General features: G+C 38.4%; 1 protein-coding gene across 1 annotated transcript; it reads right to left on the bottom strand.

Annotated features, from left to right (window-relative positions):
* Positions 1-1707: 1707 nt before the first annotated feature.
* Positions 1708-2708, bottom strand: LOC118557498. Its single transcript, XM_036127625.1, has 3 exons — positions 2645-2708; positions 2205-2546; positions 1708-2081 (listed from the first exon to the last, which is right to left on the bottom strand). Exons 1-3 carry the CDS (start codon positions 2682-2684, stop codon positions 1708-1710), a joined length of 756 nt encoding a protein of 251 aa, XP_035983518.1. The 5' UTR covers positions 2685-2708.
* Between the last annotated feature and the right edge of the window lie 15581 nt (positions 2709-18289).

Below are 18289 nucleotides of genomic sequence, written 5' to 3' on the forward strand. Positions count from 1 at the left end.
AGCACTTATAAATATAGTTGTTTATTAACATTTTTGCTGGTTCAATTTGTCAGGTTTCTGTTGTGTGGCAACTCATCAATTTCTTTCAGATAGGAAAAATTATAAAACTTTGTCTATGTTGGTGGAGGACATGGCTCAAAATGGATAACAAGAAAAAGCAGTATCTATGTTAATAATGAACTGTCCACCATTTCCTTTTGAACTGTATTGTTGGAGATTATTTAATGAGCAATTACTTACTTTGTCAAATGAGTTTTAATTTAAGAAACAAAAATATATAACATTAGGAGACGACAATATGTTTTTTCAGGTATATTAAAGGATATTTTGTTCATACTGAGCATGATCTGAAGGATCAGATGAATTAAACTGAACATAATTACTTTAGATAATATTTACCAAAGCTTTGGATTGATCCGGAGTTAAACTGCCATGTTCGTTATGATGTGAGACATTTTTTCCTGTTGAGATAAAGAATGAATACTTTTCATATCTTTACCAAATGTGAAATAAAAATTAAAACCTTTTCAATAAATAACAGTACAAATATACAAACTAAGTGATACAACCAGTAGATCTGCTGTAGAAATTTGAAAATTGCACAAGAGTTCGTCAGCAAACTTCCAGTCCAAAACATCCATTTAAAAATCAAAATACAGGTTCTGTAATCCTGAAACCTTTTACACTTTTGAATCATGTTGAATATGCTATAGGCATGCAGAAGGTATCAGTGGAACACTACTAGAGTCGATCATATTAATGTGACAGATTTCAGCTTGCTAATGTCAGTGCTATAACACTGTGTGTGTACATATATATATATATATATATATATATATATATATATATATATATATATATATATATATATATATATATATATATATATATGCTTGATTTAAAACAAAACAAAGTTAGACATAGATCTGAATTTGGCTGCATTGACTACTGACTGGGTCTCAGATTGAAATAGTTTTAATTTAATTTCAATTTGTACATGATAAAATGGTGTTGGAATAATTAGTGGATATCAATTAGACCTGTTAGCCTTGTAAAGCACCATGCTGTGAAATTATTTGTGAATGTATAATTTAACGTGTAAAAACAGATTCAATTTGAATAGAAATCAACAGAATGTAAACGCTTCTGTCAGTAAAAACAAACTAATTTGGGTCATTTATTGGATTGAGTATGAAAAGCTGAACAGTCTAAAAAGTATTCTAGCTCTTTAGATTCTCCAAGTCAGCATGACAATGTCTGATTACTGTTGGAAGTATCTAAATGTTGTTTATTTAAAATGTATCTAAGTGGCTACCTATTAAAAAAGTACTATGATAAATATATTCAGCAATATATGTTTAGTATTTTTTGAATAAAAAAAAAATACTAACCTCTAGAATTTTCCGTAACTCTCCTTCCAAGTATGTATAAGATAAGGCCGACCATCACCATCATACAGCATCCCAGCAGTCCTCCAAGTACAAGAACAATTGAGACCTGCTCTGCTTTTAAATAAGGAAAACATTTTTAGGCATAATTAATTAAAAGGAAGAAAAATTACCCAAATTCAGAAAATTCTTTAATTTATGGGAGTTTTGCACAATATGTGACATTAATGAACATTTTTAGGTGAGACTAACATTAATTTCTGGCAAGCAACCCCTTTACTTTTAAAGCAGTAAGATTCAAGATAAAATGCATAAAAGATTATGTGAGAATAAACTGTGAATACATACCCGTTTCTAGTTTACTTCCTTTACCTAACAGGATTTCTCCACAAATAGCCACTGCACAGTAGTAAGTTCCAAAATCACTGGAGTTCTCTAATGTTTTTGAGAGGTGGTAGACACAACTTCTCTTCACTGCATCATCAGTGCTGTTCCTTGCAGTATAAATGATGCTTGGATGAGAGCTTTCTGATCCAGCTTTAAACCAGTGAACAAAGTTTTTTCCTGGACACTGAGGTCTTGTTTCATGATTGCTGGAGAAAAGAGAACACTGGAGGCTCAAGGTGTCTCCCGGCCTAGCCACCGCAGCCTCTGGTGTTTGTTCCACATATACAGATGTCTGAAGATTACAGTCTGTGCAAAAAAGGTAAAAGACATGTTAAAAGATGAACTAATGTACAGAAGTACCATATTTGAAAAAGTTAAAATGGGTGATTGTTTTTAGTGAAAATAACATTGACAGTATTTTTCTGTTACCTTTTACAACTAAGAAGAATCCATTCACAAAAGTTTGTGACAATTCTATTCCACTTTGGCAGAAGTATATAGCTTCGTCTTCTTTATTAATAGAACTGATGGTAAGAAATATCTTTTCGTTTTCTCTACGAATTTGAAAACGTGTATTATTGAATGGCTTCACCTGAGTAATTCTTTTATAAACTCCTGTGGCAATTGTTTGGACCATCTTGCCAACAGACTGTTTATACCACTGAAAAAATCTGTCTTCCTTCAATGATTGACAGGAAAAGGTTACATTGTCACCAGGTTTACGCTCAGTTGTAGAGACAGAACGAGGAACTTCTTCACCCTTGATAAGACCTGAGGAAAAGAGTAAATATTATCATAAAACACAGAAAATTTATCCAAAATTCTTTCTTTTGCAGGTAATTGTCCCAGTAGAAATAAACTGCACTTACACATAGCACTGAGAAGAATCAAAGCAATCAGTCCTCCCATCTTAGCTGTACAGAAGTCTTGTTTCACACTACTGAAGTCTTTCTACCCAATGGAACATTTGGTCGGAAGATGATAAGGCTTTGTAAAGAAGACGAGGTGATTGGTGGAAATGTACATGAATATCCGCCTACAGTTTCTTGCTAAACTCTTCATGCCCCATGAACTTCACTTTTTTAAGTTACTACCACAAACCTCAATGTATTTTTCTTGAGGATTCCATGTCACAGACTGGCAAAATATGGTGTTTTATTGTGAAGTGAAAGGTTTCAAAACATTTTACAAATAAATATTGAAATGTTGAGTGTATATGCATGTTCAGTCCCCCTGCGTTGATACTTTGTATGATCAATGTTAGTACAATTACGACTGTGTGTCTTTTAGCTTATACCTTGACCAGATTTGCTTATTTAAAGACTGTAGTGTGTGTAAGTTGTGTTAAAATGGATAGAGAGTGGCGGTGAACATCAACTTTCAAGTATTACCAAGAATCCTTATTTGGATGTATGTGTGTACATTGACTGGTTCATTCTAACTCGTGACTGTGTTTTTAGCAAAATCATTACATATTAGCTTTAGTTGTATGTTCAGAGTTGTTTTTCTACTGGAAGGTGACCCTTGGCCCCAGTGTCAAGTGATTTATAGCTTATGACAGGTTTTCTTCCAGGATTGCCCTGTAATTCACTCCATCCATTGTCCTATCAAGTCTGACCAGCTTCCCAGTCTCAGCTGGGGAATGCTATCCTCACAGCATCATGTCCCATGATTCAGGGTGCTGTACGGTGTTTGTTTCCTGTCCCAAAAAGGCCTGTTTTGGTCTCATTTGGCCACAACACACGCAGAAATTGGAGAAATATGATCAGAATTCTTGTTGCAGCATTTTGGATCAGCAGAGGGCTAAGAAATATATTTGGTGGATTTCCTGATAGTAAAGAATAACAATAGTCCAGCCTTGAACTAAGAAATGCATTGACTAGTTTTTCAGCATCACTCTAAGATATGACAAAATATTTCAAATTTTGGCAACATTCCAGATATGAAAATAGGAAACCCTAGAAACATATTTTATATAGGATTTCAATGACATGTCTTGGTCAAAAACAACACCAAGTTTAATTTTTACTTTATTACCAGAGGCCAGTTTAATGCCATCCAGATTAAATGATTGATTATACAGTTGAATTGTTAAAGACCCTGGTCCAAAGATTACAACTTCTGTCTTGGCAGAATTTAAAAGCAGGAAATTTAGTCATCCAGGTTTTGATGTCATCAAGGCATGCCTGTTGTCAAACTGATTGGATTTATCAGGATTTATGGATAAATATGATGACTGTATGTCAGCAACATAAGTTATTCCCATGCTATCTGATGATTTTACCAGTTGAAAGCATATATATATATATATATATATATATATATATATATATATATATATATATATATATATATATATATATATATATATATATTTATATATAGCTGTTTCAGTGCTGAGCTCAGAAGTCTGACTGAAACTCTTCAAACAGGTAATTACTGTGTGAATGTTCACATACTTGATTAACAACTATTCTCTCAAGAATTTTAGATAAGAAAAAATAGATAAAGGTTGTTTTTTATTAAATAATTTTGAGCAAGAGAGGCTTTCTTAAATATAGGTTTAATAACAGCTACTTTAAAGGCCTGTGGTACATATTTACTAAGGATAGATTAATCACTTCTAAAATGGGGGCAGTGATCAAAGGGATTACTTCCTTTAAATAACTTGATTGGGATTGGGTCTTATTTCAGGGTTTAGGTAAAGCTAATAATTTTGTTAAACAATCCAAACACAAATCAGGTTTTAAAGATTAATCTAACGCTGTCTCACTTACTGAGGGTGAGGTAATCATGTTTGAGAAGATACCAATGATTTTATTTTTAATGGAATCAATTTTATTAATAAAGAATCCAAGGAAGTTATTGCAGCTGAGAGCTAAGGGAATGAATGGGTCAACAGAGCTATGACGCTGTGTAAATTTGGCAACTGCAATAAAAAGAATCCAGGAATTATTTTTATTCTCTTCTATTAAAGATGAAACATCTAACTTTGCAAAGTTTTTTACAACAGTAAACTTTTTTTCCCCCAGATTAGGTAGGATTCATCTAGCTATGTAGCACAATATGTAGCCTGTTGTTTTCTCTCCAGCATTCTAATGTTGTACTTCAAAGTATGCAGCTCCAAAATAAACCAGGGAGCCAGCATCCTTTGAATAATTACCTTTTTTCAAGGGGGCTACGCTGTCTAATGCAAAACACAACAAGGAAGTAACAATGTCAACAAGAGTATCAATTTGTGGAGGGGAAGAAATACAATTTCTGCCTCTGCTGGGTATTTCTGTGACTCTGAGTCAATTAAAAAGGGGACAAACTCTAAAGTTTGATAACACACTGTCTAATAAAGATCTACTATAATAAAACCTTATTTTAGGGGTGGAGAACTCAGTTAAATTGAACACAAAATGGTCATATAGGACAGGGTTCTGAGGAAATATTGTTATTTATTTGCAATCAATGCCATATGTCAGCACAAGGCTCAAAGTATGAAGGCAGGGATGTGTCAGTTTATGCATATTTTTAGCAAAACCAATTTAGTCTAGTATAGTATTAAAAGCTACATTAAAGTTATCACATTCATTGTAAACATGAATGTTAAAATCCCCCACTATAATAACCTTGTCAGTGTTTAACACCAAATCAGATAAGAAGTCTGAGAACTGATCTAAAACTGAGAGTAAGAGCCTGGTGCACGATACAAAACAACAAACAGAAGAGGTTTTATTGCTTTGCAGTTTGGATGAGGGAAACTGAGGGTTACATGTTCAAAAGAATGGTAGTTATTAATTGGTCTGGGACTAATTAATAAATCAGACTGAAATATAGTTGCTACTCCCAGGCCTCATCCCATTGTTCTGGAAATTTGGAAATTTAAAAAATTTGAGGGACTTCATGGGGCCCTGCCTTGGGGCAGGGACACTGCCATTGCATCACGTTTGGCTCTCGCATCCTCATTCAATGCGACAAATATAACCCTAGAGTTATACAGCTGCGTCCATGATCTGGGGCTTCTACTTTCTGTCTGCTAGCTCCTCCGCCAATCCTCCTCTTAAGTGGAGTAGTCAGACATGCTAGAGCGACTCATGGCCAGTGGATCAGTTGGGGTAAGCGGGGAAAGCTGTTTGCTTGATGGTTTGGTCTAAATGGAGAATATAAATTACATAGAAAGATAACCTACATAGAAAGATAAACTGTTTTTTGATCTGAACGTTTTAGAGGGAAAAAATAAAACTGACAGCCCTTGAGCAGGTGCTTTAGTACCCACGTTTGACATTCACAAAGCCTCATCAGTGCACAACAGATCATATTATACCTCAAAACCAGGGAACATGACAAATTTGTTTTCATGTTCCCTTTAAGAACATGATATACATTTAAAGTTGCTAATACAGTTTAATTATTAAAAACAGCTTTTACATGTATTACTTGCCCTGCACACTAGATTTAAATTGTTAAACTTCCTCACTAACATGCAATCAATTTCCAAAGGGCTCCGCCAATGAGTTAGTATTTCATTGAGATCTGTTGAAGCAGACACATCTTAAAGTTGCAGGACACTGGCTTTCAAGAACTTGAGTCTGACACTACAGGTGTAAATGGTTAAACAAAAATAGTTGCACAGTTTTAAAGTTACACAAGTATTTTTATTTTAATGCATCAGAACTTTCTAAATGTTTCTTATTAACGTATATTTCTCTTTTTTAGCACAAACTGATGAAGTGATGATTAAGGTCTCGAATACAGGAATCGATATATCCACAAATTTAAATACAAGTACATTTAAAATAAATATTGCGTTAAAGTGCAATTTTTATTTGTCATTTAAGGAAATTGAAATGGTAATTTTATTGATTAATTACACATTACAAAAATATTTCAAGCTTTTATTTCTTGTAATTGGGATAGTTATGGCTTTCAGTGAAATTGAAAGAAAACCCAAACTTTAGTTTCTGAAGAAACTATAATATCACATTATTAGACCAATCAAAAAAAAAAATGTATCACACATGTTTGATTTCTGAAAAGTATGTTCATTTATATGGACTCAATAGTTGGTTGGGCCTCCCCTTAAATTAATTATTGCCTCAGTGCAGTGTGGCATTGAGGTGATCATTCTATGGCATTGCATAGCTGTAATGGAGTGGTTAGATTGTTTTAATAGCTTCCTTCAGGTCAGTTGCCTTGTTGGGTCTGATGTCTCACCTTCCTCTTAACAGCCCAAATATTTTCTATGGGGCTCAGGTCAGGAGTGGTTACTGGCCAATCTAGAACAGGAACACCTTTGTCATTGAAACACCTTTCAGTACCTTTGGCAGTGTAGGTCAGTCCAAGATGCTTCTGGAAAATAAAATCAACATATCCATACTCTGCAGAGGCAAGCATGAAGTGCTGTAGAATTTCCTGGTAGATGGTTGCATTGACTGTAAACTTCAGAAAACGCAGTCGACCAACACAAGTATATGACATGACACCCCAAACCATCATTGACCGTGAGAACTTCATATTAGACTTCAAGCAAGGCGGATCATGTGCCTCTGCACTCTTCTTCCAGACTCAGGGACAAATTCCAAATGAAATGCATAATTTATTTTTTATCTGAAAACAGGATTTTAGACCATTACGCATCAGTCCCGTTCCATTTCTCCTTAGCCTTGTGAATGGTGTCTATTGTTCTCTGGACATCTGCCAAGTCAGCAGTCTTTCCCATGATTGTGTAGCCTACTGACCCAGATGACAGATTGTTTAAAGGCTCAGGAAACATTTGCAGGTGTTCTAAGTGTATTAGCTTGAGGTGTGACACCATGAGTTTACGATAATTAACCTTTTTACAGTATTCTGCTTGTCTGAGACACTGAATTCGGGCTTTACATTATCTGTAATTATAATCTTGAAAATTGCAAGAAACAAAGACAATCTATGTGTAATGATTCTATATAATATATGAATTTATTTTTCTGAGGGGACTTGCAAAAAACATTGCACTTTTACGTGATATTCACATGTTTTGAGATGTATCTGCAAAGTTAAAATGACAAGGCATGAAACATCTTGGAATACAATGAAAAAAAGCCAAAATGACTCTAAATATCAGATTTTTCTCAACAGAATCAAATTTCTCCAGATTTAAGATTGTTTCCTCAATGGTAACATTATTTTCTCCATTTGGAAATAGATTTTAAGCTTTATGTCTTTTGCCATATTTGACTGCATCAAGTAACCAATGCAAATAAACACTCTTAAATCCAATTTACATTAACCAGAAGGTGCAGAACTGCTTGACTTATCTCACTCCCGTGCTTTTGACTGATGGACACATTGTGGTTCTAACTAGAGCTGCTGCTGTTTTCGTGAATCTTCTCTGACTGTAGAATAAACACATTCTGTGGACTCTTTCCTTTTCTTCCAGTGTCTCACATTTGTTGCAGAGATATCCAGTACTGCTGCATAGTTCACATTGTCTTTTCTATCCTGAAAAATGATAGATAAAAAAATATCAATGCTATATGTTTCACAAAGAAGGGCTAAGTAATCTTTATAAATTGCTTATTATATTCCGATTTTTTATAATACATTTTCATGAAATAAGAATATATATTAAAGGAAATACTGCTCATACTCTACATGCTCTGAAGGTTTAGATAAATTAAACTGAACATGAATACATTAGATTATATTTACCAAATCTTTGGATTGATCCAGAGTTGAACTGTCATGTTTGGTATGATGTAATACATTTATTCCTGTTGATAAAAAGGATGAATACATTGCTTGTCTTTAACAATGTAAAAGAAAAAAATCAACAAACAACAGAAAATACCTACAAACTAGAACATAACCAGTAGATCTATTATTAGAATATTTATCCTAATAATATGAAAAAGTAGAGGTGCTAAATTCTTTCAAACCCTTTATATTGTTTGCAAGGCCTGAATATGTACTAGGGATCATTGGGAAAATACTAAGGTTTATATCATATTAGTGTTCAGTTTACACAAATTTCACTTTATACAACTTTCATGGTTTGTCAAGTTTTTCAACACTGTTCAGTTTTTGATATTTAATTCTAATAAATAAGCAGAACCAGTTTGCTTTCACTGACTAAACATTCTAAAAAGCGTTCTAGCATTTTAGAAACTCGGAGTGAGTCTACATGTATAAATGTCTAGTTACTATTGGAAGTTAAGTATCCAAATATTGCTATTTATTTAAAATTAATATGTGTGGCTACCACCTGAAATATTAGTGTCATAAATAAATCTTGCAATGTAAGTTTGGCAACTTTGATATTAAAAAAAAACTATGAATTGCTAACCTCTAGAATTTTCTGAAACTTTCCTTCCAAGTATGTAGAAGATAAGGCCGACCATCACCATCACACAACACACCAACAGTCCTCCAAGAACAAGAACACTTGAGTCCTGCTCTGCTTTTAAATAAGGAAAGATGTTTAGACATAATTAGCATCTTAAATTAAATCAAATTGCACAAATTCAGAAGATCCTTTCATTAATGGGAGTTTTCATGACTAACATTCATGAGATTTTTTAGGTGACACTGACAGCAATTTCTGATAATATTGAGCAACCTCTTTGCTTTTTAAAGCAATTGCATCCAGGACTAAATTACAAAAAATATATATTTTTAGGAATAAACATTGAATACATACTTGTTTCCAGTTTACTTCCATCACCTAACATGATCTCTCCACAAATAGCCACTGCACAGTAGTAAGTTCCAAAATCATTGGAGTCTTCTAATGTTTTTGAGAGGTGGTAGACACAACTTCTCTTCACTGCATCATCAGTGCTGTTCCTTGCAGTGTAAATGATGCTTGGATGAGAGCTTTCTGATCCAGCTTTAAACCAGTAAACAAAGTTTTTTCCTGGACACTGAGGTCTTGTTTCATTATTGCTGGAGAAAAGAGAACACTGGAGGCTCATGGTGTCTCCCGGCCTGGCCACTGCAGCCTCTGGTGTTTGTTCCACATATACAGATGTCTGATGATTACAGTCTGTGCAAGATACATAAAATACATGTTAAAAGATGAACTAAAAGAATAACTAATGCACAATTAACTAGGTACTGTATTAGAAAAATTCAAAGAAGGGTGATTATTATTAGTGATAATAACATTAAGATTATTTTCTGTTACCATTTACAACCAAGAAGAATTCATTCACAAATTCTTGGAAATATTCAGTTCCACTTTGGCAGAAGTATAGAGCTTGATCTTCTTTATTAATAGAAGTGACGGTAAGAAACATCTCTTCGTTTTCTCTACGAAATTGGAAACGGGTATCATTGAATTCCCCCATCTCAGTAATTTTACCATAAACTCCTGAAGCCATTGTTTGGACCATCTTTCCAAGAGTCTGTTTATACCACTGAATGAATCTTTCTTCCTCCAACCAAGGACAAGAAAAGGTGACACTGTCACCAGGTTTACGCTCAGTTGTAGAGATAGAATGAGGAACACCTTCACCCTTGATAAGACCTGAGAAAAAGAATATATTATATCATAAAACACAGAAAAGTAATCCAAAATGTATTTTTTGCTGGTAATTCCCCAAGTAGAAATAAACTGCACTTACAAACAGTACTCAGAAGAATCAAAGCAACCAGTCCTCCCATCTTGGTCGTGTAGAAGTCTTGTTTCACACTACTGAAATCTTTCTACCCGATGGAACATTTGGTCTAAAGACGATCAGGCTTTGCAAAGAAGAAGACAAGGTGATTGGTTGAAATGTACATGAATATCCGCCTACAGTGCCTTTCATGCCCCATGAAGTTCTATACTTCTTTTACATTACAACCACAAACCTCAATGTATTATTTTGAGGATTTTATGTCAGGCAAAAAGTTGTGATGTTTAAGGTTTCCAAATATTTTACAAAAATTGGAAAAGGTTAGTGTATTTTTGTGCTCATTCCCCCTCACTTAATCTGTTGAATTGATTTTAGTGCAATTATGGCTGTGTGTCTGACTGTAATTTGTGGTCACATTGTATTGGAATGGTTAGTGAGTGTCTGTAAACAGGAAGTCTTACCAATAACTTATGTGCAAACATCGACTGGGCCATTCTAACAAATTAATCTGATCTAAATTATTCCATTGTAGCTCTAGTTGTTTGTTTAAGGGGTGTTTTTCTACTAGAAGGTGAACCTCGGCCCCAGTGTCAAGTATTTTGCAGCTTATGTCAGGTTTCTGTCCAGGATTGCCCTGTAATTCACTCCATCCATTGTCTGCCAGACATGAAATCTGAATAACCTTTTCCTATTTTAGGTCTGTTAGAATAACCAAAATAATTTTCATTTGGTAAATGCCAGGAAAATCAGAGACGGATTTTGTAACAATAATTCATTACTTTCTTCGTACTCAGAAATGTGTATACACTAAGATCACTTTGCCCTAAAACAATTTGGGAATGCTCAGATGATGATGCCATATCTTTGGAAGCTTCTGATAGGTTTATTGACAACATCTGAGCTGATTTGAGACACACCTGTGGATGTTTCTAAGGCACAGGTAAAACATTCTGGGTCCTTCGGAATACCCTTATTGAGTAAAGAATATTTAGTCAAAATGGAAGTGTGTCAGCGGTCACCATGATAAGTGCTGTCCGTATAGTGCAGTCAGTAAGGATAGGAGCCAGTATGCTTCCTCTCACAGCTTGTTTATCCTAGGAACCTCGCAACGTCCCTTACCAGAGCTAAGGAGCCTTAAGGTATCCCACAATCCTTTGCCTAACATGATGTATATGAACACCCCACCTCATGGAAATCATCAAAATAGTTTGGAGAGAAGAGAGCGCACACTCTGTAGTTCATTTTTAGAAGGCTGTAGGCCCAGATTTGACTCGCATCATCCATGTGCATTTCCACATATTATGCTCTCGGCATTAAAGCTGCATGAAATTGGCTCCTTTGTGCCCAACGAAAAAGTTCTTATTGTTGACCCTGTGAAATGTTACAGAACAGGAGTTAGAAGCTATAATTAGGGGCATTCTGCATTTGCCTCTTTGTGTTACATATTGGGGAATTTCAAATGTGAGAACACCATCCATCCATCCATTTCTTGACCCGCTTAATCCCTCATGAGGTTGTGGGGGTTGCTGGTGCCTATCTCCAGCGTTCACTGGGCGAGAGGCAGGGTACACCCTGGACAGGTTGGTGTTCTCACATTTGAGAGGTCACCAGTCTGTCCAGGGCAGACTGGCGACCTCTCAAATGTGAGAACACCATCCCAAATGTGGTATATGGGGGTGGCAGCATCATCTTATGGGGTTGTTTTGCTGCAGGAGGGGATGGGGCACTTCACATAACAGAATGCATCATGAAAAATTAATAAAATTGAAAATATTACAATATTACTTATAACCAATATGAAAAAGGATTTCCAGTAATGTTGGCCAACTGAAATGTGAGAACATGTACAGCACTCAATACTTAGTTGGGGATTCTTTTACCTGGATTAGTGCAGCAATGCAGGTGTTATGACAGCCCAGATGGTTCTGATAATGGCCTTCAGAGCTTCTGCATTGTTAGGTATGGCGCATCAAATCTTCCTCTTCTGAATACCACATAGATTTTCTATACTGATTTCAAAATTGCTGTGTTTCCATTAAACAAATTTATTTTCGTAATTACAATTTGCACAATTTGTTGGTCAATAGAAACACAACTAATGATAACTAGTGACATTTCTGGTCTGATCTGGAGAGATGGCATTCGTCCCACTTTGCTCTTCTTTCAAGGAATCTGGTTGGATTTATTAGTTCTCCAAAATTCTGACAATGCAGGGTCCAGAACCAGTACCAGAGCTGTAGTTCAACACGCCTCTTTGCAGCTTCTGTCATAGTTTGGGTTTTTGTTTATATCGCTTTTGGACTTTCTGGACTTTTCTTATGTAGCCTAGCACTTCTCAGCCACCAGCCAGTACCCAATCAGCTCAGTCTACCTCCAGCCACCACCCTGCCCTAGATCCTCCCCACCTGTTGACACTAATTAGTTACTCTGCTCACCTGTTCACCAGCCTACCTATACCTGCCTCTGCCAACTCTTCCCTGCCAGAACGTCTCACTTCTTTCTGCACCTCACCGCTCTTCTCAAGTCGGATCGTCCTGTGTGCTGAACCCTTGCTCCACTAGTTCATATTTGCTCTGCCAGCTGGACTCTTCTGCTGAGGTCGCCTGTATATGTGTTCTGCAGTTCCTCCTGTGATAACTTTAATGTCGCTTTTGATACTATACTAGACGCAATTAGTTTTGCTAAAAATATGCTTAAACGGACACATTCCTGCCTTCATACTTTGGGCCTTGTGCTGACATATGGCATTGATTGTGAAGAATAAACTGTAACACTATTTCTTCAGAACTCTCTTCTATCTGACCATTTTTAATAACCTTTGATCTATATTTAATTAAGTTCTCCAGCAAATGTTTCATTATAATAGTAGATTTTTATTGGACACTGCTGTATCAAACTTTAAAGAGTCTCTCTCCCCCCTATATTTCCTCAGTATCACAGAAATACCTACTAGAGGAAAGTAATGTTATTTCTTCTCCTTCCCAAATGTAAGCTCTTGTTGCTGTTATTATCTCCTCATTTCGTTTTGCATTAGACTACGTAAACCCCTTGAAAAAAGAATGATTACTATTAATTTCCGGTGTTGTGCGGATAAGGCTCACACACATATATATATATATATATATATATATATATATATATATATATATATATATATATATATATATATATGTATGTGAGCCTTATCCGCACGATTTATATATCCATAAATCCTGACAAATCTGATCAATTACTTTGACTACAGGCGTGTATTGAGAACATCAGAACTTTACATTTTCAGCTTTTCAATTCTCAAAAGACAGAAGCTGTCATCTTTGGACCAGAGTCCTTATAAAAATAAGCTCCTTAATCAATTGCTTAATCTGGTCAGTGTTATATTGGTCTCTAGTGTGTATGTTTTATAATGTTTGTATATCTGCTTATCTGGAGCGTGTAACAGAAGTAATTTCCCTCGGGGATTATTAAAGTATATCTGATTCTGATTCTAACCTTGGTGCTATTTTAGACCAGGACATGTAATTTAAATCCCATATTTAACAGGTCTCCAGGGTTTACTTTAACCATCTCCAGAATATTGCCAAAATTATTCTGTCCAAGAGTGACACTAAAAAACTAATCCATGCATTTGTAACTTCAAGGCTGGACTGTTGCAATTAATTATTATTAGGAAGTCCACAAAATGCAGTTCAAAGCCTTCAGCTGATCCAAAATTCTGCAGTAAGAGTTCTGATGAAGTGATGTTCACTTCACTGTTCCATATGTTCCAAACAGAGGACTTTGAACTCAGACTGCAGGTCTACCGGTGGTTCCTAGACTGTCTAAAAGTAGAATGGGAGGAAGATATTTTTGGTATCAGGCTCCTCTCCTGTGGAACTAGCTCTGTTTTTTTTCAGTCAGAAAGACACCCTGTCTACTTTTAAGACTAGGCTTAAAACCTTTGACAAATCGTATAGTTAGAGTGGCTTAGGTTACCCAGAGCCAGTTGCATGGGCAGGCATTGGGGGGCCTTGCCCTGGACTGAAAGCTGGGTTGTGTTTTGTCTGTTTTTTTTACCTAAGAGTGGCCAACTTTTTACTATTCCTATATTTGATTTGTCAATCATACATTTAAACCAATCAAATCAATGACTGAATGCAACATGCTAGCCAATTACAGTTAGATGGGAGCGGGTCACTGAGTCATGCATTCGTAGCCTACAGAATTCGGCTGTGCTTGTCAGTGAAGCAGTGCAGCGTGGATATTCACACTTATGTTCAAACAAATTCAAGAAGTGACAATGGATTAAATGGGAGCGACCAGGAAGCACCGCCATTAATTTCTGTTGGGAACATCAGCACTGAAGTCAACACTGGAGTAGACATTCATGCTAGGAGAATTAGATGTTGCAGCTAGGAACACAAGGAGCAGGGTATGATGGCCAAATTGAATGTTTACTTCTGTCAGTTCAATTTATAAGAGCGTCTGTTTATGCTTGGCTTTTGAGTAAATTGAATGGACACAACTTTGATCTGAGTTGTCCAGCCCATGCACAACGTAAATAAAAATTAATAATTGCCCAAATCACAATCTCTGTTGGACTTGTGTGAAAAAAGTGTAGAATTATTAAACACATAATATAGAACATGCCATTAGCACACAACTGCGCTCATTCATTGATTATGTCAGGTTTGACAGATTCTACTCATTTAAAAAAATAAATGAGCTAAGAAAATTAGTTCAAGGACATGTCATTTTATTAAAATGTGCACATTCACTCCACGTCCTGCCCTCCTCCACTTCGTTGGCGGGCGCCTTGGCCCTCTGGCGCATTGGTTGGCTTCGGGTTTGGGGCGGGTTCCCGGGCGTGCGCCGGCCCACTCCCGGCGGCCTCTTCGCGGGGCCTGGCCCCCCAGGGGGCGGCCGGGGCCCCCGTCGCGGGGGCGGGGCGCCCCTGGGGCCTCTGGCCCTCAGGGCCCATGGCCGGGACCACTTCAGCGGGGCTAGCTGCCGCCGGAGCCCACGGGCTCGTCCCCGCGGCTCTTGAGGGCGTCGGCATTGCGGTGGCTGGGGGATTTTCTCGGGGTCGTCTCTGCTCCTTCCTTGGGGGGGGGGGGGGGGTTGCAGATATCCTGTGTCGGCCCCTCCTGGGCGACCTGCTTTAGGGACCCCTTTGGGAGTCCGGGGTTACGGGTCCCCTGACTCCTGCCTCTGTGCTCTGGGAAGGTGGGTCTTCGGTTCTCCAAAATCACTATCAAGCTATTTCTGGATAATTTTCACCTAAACTAGTGTACTCTCACATCTCCCACAGGTGCTGGGTCCCAGGTATTAAGTGTTCACTTATATACAGTAATCTTATATTTTATTTATTTATTTATGTTCTTTCACTTTCTTTTTTCAAGTATCACATTACACATGTCAGCTTACATAATAATATATATGATTTAGCAATGGCATCTAGGTGTTATTCGATTGTATCTGTTGCTTTATGTCTGTTGGTTGTGCTGTTCTTTTTGCATCTCTCTTTCCAGGCGACGGAGCAGAGGGAGAAGGTTTTATCATTCTCTCCCTTTTATCTCCTCTTTCTTTCACCTCTACTCTTTTTTTTCTTTTCTTTCTCTTTCACTTTTTGTTCTTCCTTTACTCTCCCATTGTCATGTCCATATAATTTGAAATTCTCCTTGCAGGAATCATAATAAAGCTATTTACAAGCATAAATCAAGTGGAGCACTATGGCGAAAGCTGTTCGCTCCACTTGTAAAAGCAAAATCTGTCGAGCTCTATCTGGCATTGAGACATCAATTCCTATTGCCATATTCCTAGACAGGACACTGGGAAGAAAAAAAAAATGTGCACATTTTTAGTTTTCTGCCACACAATGACACAATTAGATTTTTTTTGCTATTAATTCTTTCTAAAAACCTGCCAAATGTTTTGAAAAGCTTTACAGATTTTTATAAGAAATTAGCTATTATTTTCAGCTCAATGTGTTCAAAAGAAGCCCATTTGGAGGAAACCCCCCGCCAATCTGGCAGCACAGACTTTACCTGACTCTGACATTGCGCGGGGTAGCAGCTTCAGTGGGGAGGCCCAGACGTCCCTCTCCCCAGCCACATGGGCCAGCTCCTCCGGGGGAATCCCAAGGCGTTCCCAGGCCAGCCGAGAGACATAGTCCTTCCTCCCGGTGGGACGAGCCCGGAACACCTCACCATGGAGGCGTCCAGGAGGCATCCTAACCAGATGCCCGACCCACCTCAACTGGCTCCTCTCAACATGGAGGAGCAGCGGCTCTACTCTGAGTCCTCCCCGGATGACTGACCTTCTCACCCTATCTCTAAGGGAGAGCCCAGACACCCTCACAATACGTTTGGGCCTGCCAGGTCTGAACGGCTTTCTCCCCCACCAGCGGAGCCAACTCACCATCAGGTAGTGGTTGGTGGAGAGCTCCGCCCCTCTCTTCACCGAGTGTCTAAGACATGCGGTCGCAGATCAGATGAAACAACAACAAAGTCGATCATTGAACTGCGGCCTAGGGTGTCACATGTGGACACCCTTATGCTTGAACATGGTGTTCGTGATGGACAATCCATGATGAGCACAGAAGTTCAGATCAGGTGGGCCGTTCCTCCTAACCACGCCCCTCCAAGTCCCACTGTCATTGCCCATGTGAGCGTTGAAGTCCCCCAGCAAAACAAGGGAGTCCCCAGGAGGGGCACTCTCCAGTACCCCCTCCAAGGATTCCAAAAAGGGTGGGTAATCTGAACTGCTGCTTGGCGCATAAGCACAAACAACAGTCAGAACCCGTCCCCCCACACGAATGCGGGAGGCTACCCTCTCGTTCACCAGGGTGAACCCCAACGTGCAGGCACCGAGATGAGGGGCAACAAGTATGCCAACCCCAGCTCGGCGCCTCTCAGCAGGGGCAACTCCAGAGTGGAAGAATATCCAGCCCCTCTCAAGGAGACTGGTTCCAGAGCCAGAGCCATGCGTCGAGGTGAGTCCGACTATCTCTAGTCCGAAACTCTTAACCTCGCGCATGAGCTCAGGGTCCTTCCCCACCAGAGAGGTGACATTCCACGTCCCAAGAGCCAGCTTCCGCAGCTGAGGATCGGAACACCAAGGTCCCCGCCCTCTACTGCCACCCATTGCACAACGCACCTGACCCCTTTGGCCCCTCCGATAGGTGGTGAGCCCATCGGAAGGGGGACCCATGTCACCTCTTCGGGCTGAGCCCTTCCGGGCTCTATGGGTAAAAGCCCGGCCACCAGACGCTTGGTAACGTGCCCCGCCTCCAGGCCTGGCTCCAGAGTGGGGCCCCGGTGACCGGGCGAGGGAACACGGTATCCATTTATGGTACTCATCATAAGGGGCTTTTTGGGCTGCTCTTTGTCTGGTCCCTCACCTAGGACCTGTCTGCCTTGGGTGACCCTACTAGGGGCTTGAAGCACCTGACAGCATAGCTCCTAGGATCACTGGGACACTCAAACCCTCCACCATGGTAAGGTGGCAGCCCAGGGAGGGGACTGGAGGTTTTCCTTCCTTTTAAAGGGGAGTTTTCCTCTCCACTGTTGCTTCATGCATGTTCAGTATGAGGGATTGCTGCAAAGCCATCAACAATGCAGATGACTGTCCACTGTGGCTCTATGGTCTTTCATGGGGAGTGAATGCTGCTTTTCAAAACTCTGGGCAATCTACTGGGTTTCCTTAGATAGGAAAACTTTTAAACAATCTGTATGATTTGATTGAATTTGACTTTATAAATTGCCTTGAGATGACACATGTTGTAAATTGTCGCTATATGAATAAAATTTAATTTAATTAAATATAAATACAATTTAATTGAATAGAGTTATACACTGAATCAGTATTAAGAAAAGAAGTGTGTTTTGCCAACGTCAAACCTGAATTTCCCGATTGTGGGACAGTAAAGGAATTTATTTTCTTCTTCTTCTC

The sequence above is a fragment of the Fundulus heteroclitus genome, chromosome 23, assembly GCF_011125445.2.
Source record: "Fundulus heteroclitus isolate FHET01 chromosome 23, MU-UCD_Fhet_4.1, whole genome shotgun sequence".
Taxonomy (NCBI): Eukaryota; Metazoa; Chordata; class Actinopteri; order Cyprinodontiformes; family Fundulidae; genus Fundulus; species Fundulus heteroclitus.

Coding starts and splice junctions, on each gene's coding strand:
- LOC118557498 (XM_036127625.1), bottom strand. CDS start 2,684: ATGGGAGGACTGATTGCTTTGATTCTTCTCAGTGCTATGT. Junction 2,547..2,644: donor GATTCTTCTCAGTGCTATGT/GTAAGTGCAGTT, acceptor TCTTTTCCTCAG/GTCTTATCAAGGGTGAAGAA. Junction 2,082..2,204: donor ATTCTTCTTAGTTGTAAAAG/GTAACAGAAAAA, acceptor TTTTTTGCACAG/ACTGTAATCTTCAGACATCT.